Below are 10,490 nucleotides of genomic sequence, written 5' to 3'. Positions count from 1 at the left end.
TTAATGCTACGAATCCATTAGAGATTGATATAAATTTTCAAACAATAATTAAGTGCCTTATTAAAACAGCTAAACAACACTACAAACACCAAAAATGATTAAGAATGATGCTAATTACGAAGACAAAACAAGGAAAACATAGATCAATCAATCAAGTTACAAATAAATGCTCTAAGAAACAAGGCCTGGCATGGCCTAGCGCGTTAAGGCGTACGCTTCGTAATCTGAGGGTCGCGGGTTCGCGCCCGAGTCGCGCCAAACATGCCCGCCCTCCCAGCCGTGGGGGCGTTATAATGTGACGGTCAATCCCACTTTTCGTTGGTAAAAGAGTAGCCCAAGAGTTGGCGGTGGGTGGTGATGACTAGCTGCCTTCCCTCTAGTCTTACACTACTAAATTAGGGACGGCTAGCGCAGATGGCGCTCGTGTAGCTTTGCTCGAAATTCAAACCAACCAATTTATAATATTGGTTATTACAAATATTGATTTATATACAAAAGTTTTACAAACAATACTGAATCTTCCATCTGGTCTGAAAATGAATATTTTATCAACGGTTCACGAGAACGAATTAATTCTATGTTAATATCGGTACACTTCACTTAACCAGGGGTGCCCGCACCCCTAGGGGGTGCGAAGATGATTCCCAAGGGGTGCGAGGATGCCCATGAATAATTAAAGCAAATATATATTTTTACATAAGAGTATGCTTTATATTTCTCCTAAGAAGAAACATTTTTGCTTCAGCAGTGTTCCGAGATAAAGTTAAACCTAAACCTGATTTCCTAATGAAGTGGTAAAGTTGCATCAGATTCCAATACAGGGTAAACAAACGGGTATGTCATTTGGATAGACGAGGAAGGGACGCGTACAGGACACGTGCGCAACACGGAGAGAGAGGGAGGTTATCATCACGTCTCAATCCACACCACCCATCCGTGCCATCAACACGTGAGTTATGGTCTCCCTGTTTCAATGTTGTTGTTTTTTCTGATGCATAACAGTAGGGTGGAAGATTGGTTATGTATTATTTCAGATTTTGCTTTCTACACATTTATTTAAATGAGCGATGGGTTGTTTACATAACATACATCATCACTGTAGCAGTGTAGCCGTTACAATATTTTCATAGAATGTATTGTCATGCCTACAAATCTACTGATTAAACCAGGTATTTCAGTCTCTCCATCACATATTTTAGAGATAATTCATAAAAAAAAGAAAACACCTACACATGAATGTGTTTCTTTTCCAGATTTGTCTGCAGTATGTTGAAGAAACGAAAGTGGAATGACGAATATGTCAAGTTTGGTTTCACCTGTACTACAGAGAAGGATGGGACACAACGTCCACAGTGTATCCTGTGCAGCACACTCTTCTCCAATGCGAACTTGAAGCCATCAAAGCTTGATGAACATTTCAAGAACAAACATGGTGGCAGGGATGCAGGAAATGACATTGTGACATTAAGGGTCAAAAGAGCTAGGTTTGATCAGGTTGGCACATTGCCGACTTATGGATTTTCGCCAACAGAGAAACCTTTACTGCGTGCTTCTTATGAAGTTGCATACCAGATTGCTAAATCAAAGAAACCCCATACAATTGGTGAGGAACTGATCAAGCCATGTGCCCTTGAAATGGCAAAGATTGTTCTCGGCAAGGAAGCTGAGAAGAAACTCCAACAAGTGTCTTTGTCAAATGATGTAATCCATAACCGAATCATCGACATGAATGTTGACATCCTGGAACAAGTTGTAGCTGACATCAAGGCTAGTCCAGTTAAGATTAGCCTACAAGTGGATGAATCAACAGATGTATCCAACTGTTGTCAGCTATTGGCAGTAGTTCGTTACGTGAAGGAGAAAAAAGTGGAAGAAAGTTTCCTTTTCTGTCAGTCCTTAAAGACAACTGCACAAGCTATAGATGTGCTTAACAAAATACAAGAATTTGTCTCAAGAAACAAACTTCACCTTGACAAAATTGGTTCAATATGTACAGATGGTGCACCAGCAATGCTGGCAATCGTCCTGGGTTTGCTGCATTAATGAGGAAAGAAGTTCCTAACCTGAAAATCACTCACTGCTTTCTTCATCGTCACTCTCTTGCAGCAAAGACATTGCCCCCAGATCTCAAGAAAACTCTGGATATTTGTGTCAAGGTTGTAAACTTTATTCGCAGCCGAGCTTTGAATCATCGATTGTTTCAGTCACTTTGTGAGGAAATGGGTCAGGAACACACTGTTCTTTTGTACCACACTGAAGTGAGGTGGTTGTCACGTGGTCGTGTGCTGTTTCGTGTGTTTGAACTGAGAGGAGAAATTCATCAGTTTCTCCGTGAAAGGGTACAAGAACTGGCTATATATTTCAAAGAACCTAGTGTTGTTCAGATGCTTGCCTATTTGGCTGATGTGTTTTTAGCTCTCAATGAACTCAATCTCTCTCTGCAAGGAAGGGGACTCAACATTGTGACTGCAAGCGCGAAATTGGCTGCATTCAAAGAAAAACTTGTCTTGTGGATAAAGCGTGTGAAGATGGGGAATTTGGCGAATTTCCCCTGCCTGGAAGAGACAGTCACAGAAAATTCTACCCTGCATCCAGACTTTGTTGCAAAAGTTGTTGAACATATGCAGATGCTGCGTACTTCATTTGAGGGTTACTTCTCGTGTGGAGAGCTACAAACCTATGACAACTGGATCCTGAATCCTTTCATGCAGAATTTGGAAGATATCAGCGGCATCAAGGAAGATCTCATCGACCTTAGACACAATCGTGAAATCCAAATGGAGTTCACCAATAGTCAGCTGGAACACTTCTGGGCTTCTCAACTGGAAGCATACCCTGCATTAGCGAAGAAAGCTCTTGAAGTGCTGGTACCATTTGTAACTACTTATTTGTGTGAACAAGGATTTTCTTGTCTACTTCACATCAAAACAAAATCGGCTGAATTCTGAACATGACATGCGAGTGTCACTCAGTACAAAGACGCCAAGATTTGATGCCATCATAGAGAAAAAACAGCAGCAACGAAGTCACTAAGTTTACTGTGCATGACAGGCTAAATAAAAACATCATTAACAAAATTGAAATTAATTTTTCATTATGTACCCTGAATTTTTGTCTTGAAAAAAGGTATGCTGTATGTATGAAGATTAAAAAAAAAATTTTGATTACATCAACTTTGTATTTTTAGCTTTTTTTATATTTAAGTTTCCAGGGGGTGCGAGAAATGATTACTGATTTGAAAGGGGTGCAAACACTGAAAAAGGTTAAGAACCACTGACTTAACGGGTAAACTGTCTCTCTCGCTTCTCACACGTGTGTTTTTCAGTGACGAAGACAGACATTGTTTTCATAAAAATATTAACTTCTGAAGTTAATTCTCTAATGTTTAGCGGTTTGTAATGTTCAAAATCTGTAAAGGTTCCTTCCTGGTCAAGAATCCGCATTTTCCAGAATAATAAGTGTTAATCACGATTATAGCTACCGATGCTCATAGTATACCAACCGTATCAATCCAATAATACTAAACTGACTCTCCACGTGTCGCTTTATAAACGTTAGGCGAGAATCTTAAAAGTTCAGTTGGCAACAGTGTAAAACATATATTGTTGATTCTTACACTCGAGAATCTTCTACAAATTAAGAGAACAGGCAAGACTTTGCATTATTTATTTAACAATATAAGTTGCATCCATTTATAAACATATAGCTAACTAAATCAAACATCGATATTAAAAAAAATGTATAATATTAAATCCATTACATAACTCACTTGAACTTATTTACATAAGATAATTTTCAACTGTACAAGTACTTTTACAGGTTCGTAATTTGTGATAAACATAACACTAGAAAAACCCTCGCATAAAATCACAAAAAACAAGAATAATAATACCAGAGTTATATCTGGATGGGATTCTCTCGCAAGTAGCAAAATCAGCAAAATTCTTACGTATTACATTCAACTCGAAATTAACTTAGATAAACAGCATTGAAACCAGAATCTGAAAATGAGAGAGCTACTTTGAGATCCTCACAGGCAACAACCAAGGAGCTTCACCAGAAACCACTTTAAAAATATGCACAAGTTCAGTCACAGAATAAGCCTGCAGAACGTGCATGTAAGTTATTCATGCATAACTTACGTCAATAAATTACGGCAAATGTAAAAACATATTTCATCAAAAGCATAGCTAGTATCATGCTCAAAATTCAATGTTTCTCCATAAATATTCCAATATGCCGATTGTAGATAATATAGATTATATTATAGATAACGTGCTTAATCATTATACAAAAAATACAAATAAAAATGAAGTGATGTGCAAATTGAAAGGCTATATAATATATAAAAAACCTAGTTCTAAAAACTCCACCCCTCTAAATATCATTTATCATTAATACGATACTTACAGACCAAATAGTGCTAGGTTAACTGATTTCTGGACACAAACATAGTTTTATTTGTCAAAATAGGTTTATATGCGTGTATGTTCGACTGCTAAGTGTAACTGTATTATGAGCAGACGGGACCGAAAAATGCAATCATACATTAACGAAGCTCAGTGCAAATATATATGTTGATATAATTCTATAAAATGAACATGGCCTGAAAAGGATATGTTGAATTAACCTTTTTGCACAATATTTAATATACAATACGTAAATCAACATGGTAACGGGGGTGTTACCTAGGAATAAGTTTAGATATGAATAGAATAACACCATCTCTTGATATGGAAGACGAGGTTTACACCCCCTTTGATCCTAACGTGGATCAAACTCTGACGTCGGACAGCATAGAGACACTAGACAATTTGTTTCAGTTCTTTTTTATGGGTTAATGGTTATAGTGTTTAGTGAATTTTTTCCCTCATTAAAAAGGTTTGTTAGAAGATCAGTGAAATTTATTGTTTTTCGACATTATATGTTATTGTTAGTGACTTCTGTATTTAATTTAAAATTAACAGTCGAGAAGTACATTAATCTTTCTGTTAACAAATTTTAAATAGAAAATAAATTAGGGTTTAGGTAACTATTGTCACTAGTAGCTGTAGAGTGTAAGTGTGCGTTACAAAGTACAAGAGGATATACTGACTAAACAAACGTTGTAAAAGTTAGGCAATAAAATCATAATATTGGAGTGAGAGAAAAGGTAAGAAGTGTGAAAGACATTTTTTAGATAATGAAATAGAAAATACGGCGATAAATATTTCCTTTAAAAAGAATGAGAAAAAGCTCATTGTATTTCATAATTTAATATCATTGTACGATGGTGATATAAGTACAGTTCGTGTTATTGTTAGGGTAAAATAAATAATCTAAATTTTACCTTAAAAATATTTGTTCAATTAGGAGATTATAGAGGCTATACAAATTAAATATGAAAACTGTAAAAGTAATTTTATTCATAGGGTAAATTTTATTTTAAATTCAAATTGGGTTTGTAAGGCTTTGTAAATTCAGAAAAAAATGTTTACTATATTTTGTTAAATTATTTATGTTTTGTGTACAACATACCTGTATTGTTATTAAAATATTTATTTGTTTTGTGTACAACATACCTGTATTGTTATTAAAATGTGTATTTGTTTTGTGTACAACATACCTGTATTGTTATTAAAATGTGTATTTGTTTTGTGTACAACATACCTGTATTGTTATTAAAATGTGTATTTGTTTTGTGTACAACATACCTGTATTGTTATTAAAATGTGTATTTGTTTTGTGTACAACATACCTGTATTGTTATTAAAATGTGTATTTGTTTTGTGTACAACATACCTGTATTGTTATTAAAATATTTATTTGTTTTGTGTACAACATACCTGTATTGTTAGTAAAAGCTTGACAACTTTCTTGAGACAACACTTAGTAATGTGACTCAGCTTGGCCAGTTGGTTAGGGCGCTAGATTCGTAATCTGAGGGTCAAGGCTCTCGTCACACCAGACATGCTCGCCCTTTCATCTGTGGAGACGTTATAATGTGACAGTCAGTCCTACTATTCGTTAGTAAAATAGTAGCCCAAGAGTTGGCGGTGAGAGGTGATGTCTAACTTTTTCCTTCTAGTCTCACACTGCTAAATTAGGGACGGCTAACGCAGATAGTCCTCGTGTAGCTTTGCGCGAAATTCAAAAACAAATAAAACGTCCCGATTTCGGTAGGACATTCCCGTTTTAGAGCTGTCTGTCCGGTTGTTCCCCAGAAATGTTAGGAAACGAAAAAATGTTCCTCTTTGGAGGATAATGAACTTAAATACCGCATATTATAAAAATCAATAGCGGTAACCACTATTGTACCATGACTGGACACACAATTTGTTTATAATTATATATTTATTGAGGATTTAATGATACCAAAATTAGCTTGTTTATTTCCTCGTGAAGCACCGTCAGGTGTTAGCCGTCGACTTTTATGCTAAAATCATTAAAATGTCGTATATTAGCTTTCAGTACAACACAGTATGAAGCTAATTTTCCTTCTTTCGTGATATGTGCTGAATGCCCAAAACATTTTTGACATTTTATTTTCGACTGCATTTTTTTCCACCTGATAACTGTAACGTTTCTCTTATTGATACATTATCTTTATATCAGTATCTTGAATAAAATACTGTGTATTGTTTTCATGTCTTAGGTTAATTATAACTATGCAAAATATAATATTTTATTGTATAGAACTGACAACTTTATTAATGTTTTTCTACTGCATTTGTCAAAAAATAAAAATAAAAAAATCAACAGATCCATTAAAAATTATACTCCACATAAACTTGTCGAAGCGTTTCTTAACCAAGCAGAACCTATGACAAAGGATGAATGAACCTTCCAAAATAGGCCCAGCATAGCCAGGTGGTTTATGTGCTCGACTTTTAATCAGAGAGTCGCGGGTTCCAATCCTCGTCACACCAAACATGCTTGCCATTTGAGTCGTGGGGACGTTATAAAGTGATGACCAATCCCATTATTTGTTGGTAAAAAAGTAGTCCAAGAGTTGGCAGTGGGTGGTGAAGACGAGCTGCTTTCCCTCTAGTCTTACACTGCTAAATTAGGGACGGCTTCCTGTACGTAGTGAGGACTCCCAGAAAAGGTTCTGTACCTTGTTTACCTCCTCTGGAATCTAAACATCCACCTGCGTGTTTGCCATGCATGGTGACCGGTGAAGGGGAGGAGAGGATCCTTGTGGTTGAGGTGTCCAACTCCAACACACAACCTTGGCCTTAAATTCCTGTAGATGGGCGGTCTTGGGGTAGCCCCCAAGATTGATTGGCTAGTTCATTTGGGTCAGGGTCAACTGAGTGCCAGCATAGGACGTCCTCAACAGGTGTAGTGGACATTATGTCTGATACTGGTGTTTGGGTATAGTGCTCACGAAACCTTGGCGTCACTCCAGTGACTTTGTACGGCACTGTAGTGCATCCTCTGGTAAGGCTCCATGGCTGGTGGGGCCAGCAGGCACGAAATATCCTTTTTCTTTTATTATGGATACCCCTGAAATAAAGAAATAAACAAGCATGATAGCATAGAAAAAAATCTGACTACTGACAAACGACCATGTATTGATGACTCTGTAGGTCAAATTAACGACCGTGTATTGATGATTCTGTAGGTCAAATTAACAACTTGAATTTGTCTTGCGATTTTTAATTATACATTCTTTCACTGAAAAATATTTAGGACAGATGTCTCTATTTTTTTATTCAGAAGGGTTTAGAAGGGCTTGCTGGCTCACCTAAATCGGTAAAAAATTACAGCCTGGGGACATTTTAGGGGAAACAGCTTCATCACAACATTCCAAACTCCTCTGGAAGAATTCAATGTAGAATGAGCAGTAACCTCAATGGGTATATTCCAAATGGCCTTCGACTTCAAGAACATCAGCGTTTCGTGAGCACTATGCCCAAACACCAGCATCAGACACAATGTCCACAACACCTGTTGAGAACATCCACCACTGGAACTTGGTTGACCCTAACCCAAGTAGACCAGCTGACTGACCCAAGGGAGGACCCCCCCAAGGTTGAGAGGGATTTAAAGACAATTCCTGAGTCAGTGATCTTCACAGATTTCATCAGCCAAGGCGTTACAACCGTGCGCCGAATTTTTACTTGTAGAGACGGGATTATAGAGCCAACAAATGTTCTAATATTAACATTTAACACATCACGTCCTCTTACCATGATCAAGGCAAGATATATGAATTGTAAAGTAGGCCTTGTATTCCTAACCCTGTTAGATGATTTCATTGTTAATGATTTGGTCACTCAAAAACATTTTGCTGTGGTTCCTTGACATGTGATTGTTGTACTGATAAAGACCATGATGCTTTTGAATGCCAACTATAACCACATTGTATTAACTGTAATGATCCACATCCTTCCTATTTTACTTCTTGCCCTAAATGCGTGGAAGAGAAAGAAGTACAACATCACAAGACAGCTCATAATATTACTTATTTAGAGGGTCAGAAATAACTATTCCCAATTTCATCTCGGACTTATGCTGCTGAAATCCATCCCACTACTAGAGTAGGAGTCCAGACAGATCTTTCTGTGCCTCCTACAGAATCCTTAACAGCGCATCTTAGTCTTGTACCCTTCAAAACAAGAAAGTTAATGAATCAGTATCTACTTCTATATCTGTCGTTACCACATCTTCCAGTCTTTGCCCAACTTCACCTTGTTCAAGCCCAAATGTTTCCATGGGATCTTTCTCTCTTAACACTCCAAAAATTAAATAACTCATTCGTTCACGTCTTTAATCACTGGAACGTATGTCTACAAACTCAGAAAACATTTTTAAATCCTACTAATACAGTCAAAGTTCGACAATACTCCTTATACCAAATTGACTGGCCATGTGTTGGACAAGGACATGTGGGAGTAGCACTGCTGGTTGATCAACATCTGCCCATTCAGTCATTGAATTCGCCCTTGGAGGCTATAGCCAGCCATATCTCCTTTGGTCATACCATCATTGCTTGCTCTTTGTACCTTACTCCTGGAAAAATTATCATCCCTCAGATCTTGATGCCCTCATTGAGCAACTGTCAACTCCCTTTTTTAATTTTTGGGATCTTAATGGGCATAATCCCCTCTGGGTGGTTCTAGTATTGATATGAGGGGTCGTGCTATAGAGCATACGTTCCTGAATCACAAACTGTCTCTCTTCAATACTGGCTCTTACACTTATTTTCATGCACCCAGTCAGTCATTTACTGCCATAGATTTTTCTATCTGCTCCCCTTTGCTTTTCTTGTGAGGTTTACATCAATCCACAGGGTAGTGATCATTTTCCTATCATATTAAGAGATTGGCCGTGGTCAGTTCCACCTGATCCGTGTGTCTCAGTGAAAGTTGGACCAGGCCAACTGCCCCTCTTTCACTGCTCTTTTGGAACACGATCCTGTCATCTTAGGTAAATCTTTGATAGATGATTGTGTAGCAGCAGTAACTAACTGTATTGTCCAAGCAACTGCTCAGTGTGTCCCCAAAACCTCAACATTTTTCCCACTGCATCTCCGCCCTTGATGGAATTCTGCTTGTTCTATAACACAAAGAGCCCAAAAAACGTGTTTGGGATAAATTTCGTGGTTATCTCACGCTTACAAACTGCATTGCATTTTAGCATGCCCATGCACAGGCTCAGGGAGTTAGATGTCAAAGCCAGAAGTAATCTTGGATTAAATATACCTCCAGCATTTCTTCAACCACCAGTTAAAAAGTCATATGGGACAAGATGCAGAAGGTAACTGGACGGTATACTTCTGCCCTCTCTATCTTAATATTCAATGGCCATGAAGTTGCTGATGCTCAGAGCATTGCCAGTACGTTTGGTGAATGTTTCTCTCATGTATCAAACTCATCCCTTTCCATCGTAGCTATTAAAACAAGAGTTGAACATCTGCCTCTTTCCTTTTCAACTGATCATCCTTATGACTACAATCACCCTCTTACATTTGTGGAACTCAAACTTGTGCTTCATCAGTCTGGCAATACATCAGTTGGACCTGATGTTGTACATTATGAGATGCTATGTCACCTTTCTCCTGCCTTTCTTACTATTCTCCTGGCTATCTTTAACCAGATACGGAAGGAGAATGTCTTTCCTGATGCTTGACGCTAAGCTATTGTACTCTGTATTCTTAAACCTGGAAAGGATCCAAAGATTCCTTCAAATTACTATCCCGTTGCTTTGACGAGTTATCTCAGTAAGTCCATAGGGAGGATTATTAATGCTCATTTTCTTTGGTTCCTTGAATCGAACAACCTTCTCTCACCCACTCAGTGTGGGTTCTGAAAACAATAATCCATGACAGATCATTTAATTTGCCTTGAAACATCAGTTAGAGAAGCCTTTTTGAAGAAACAACGTCTTGTTTTTATTTTTTATTTAGAGAAAGCTTATAACACAACATGGAGATATGGCATCTTGTGAGGCCTTCACTCATACAGATTGCGTAGCAATTTTCCACTTTTTATTAAGTATTTTTA

The 10,490-nt window shown here is 37.5% G+C and overlaps 2 protein-coding genes across 2 annotated transcripts; both read left to right on the top strand.

Moving 5' to 3' along the window:
• Nucleotides 1-1,266: 1,266 nt before the first annotated feature.
• LOC143251528 (protein FAM200C-like) lies at nt 1,267-2,043 on the top strand. Its single transcript, XM_076502800.1, has 2 exons — nt 1,267-1,812; nt 1,894-2,043. Exons 1-2 carry the CDS (start codon nt 1,267-1,269, stop codon nt 2,041-2,043), a joined length of 696 nt encoding a protein of 231 aa, XP_076358915.1.
• Nucleotides 2,043-2,948, top strand: LOC143251526 (protein FAM200C-like). The gene has a single exon (XM_076502798.1). It carries the CDS (start codon nt 2,043-2,045, stop codon nt 2,946-2,948), a length of 906 nt encoding a protein of 301 aa, XP_076358913.1.
• The last annotated feature ends 7,542 nt before the right edge of the window (nt 2,949-10,490 follow it).

The sequence above is a fragment of the Tachypleus tridentatus genome, chromosome 6, assembly GCF_004210375.1.
Source record: "Tachypleus tridentatus isolate NWPU-2018 chromosome 6, ASM421037v1, whole genome shotgun sequence".
Taxonomy (NCBI): Eukaryota; Metazoa; Arthropoda; class Merostomata; order Xiphosura; family Limulidae; genus Tachypleus; species Tachypleus tridentatus.
The sequence above is the reverse complement of the archived record's forward strand: the minus strand, read 5'-3'. Positions and strand labels throughout refer to the sequence as shown.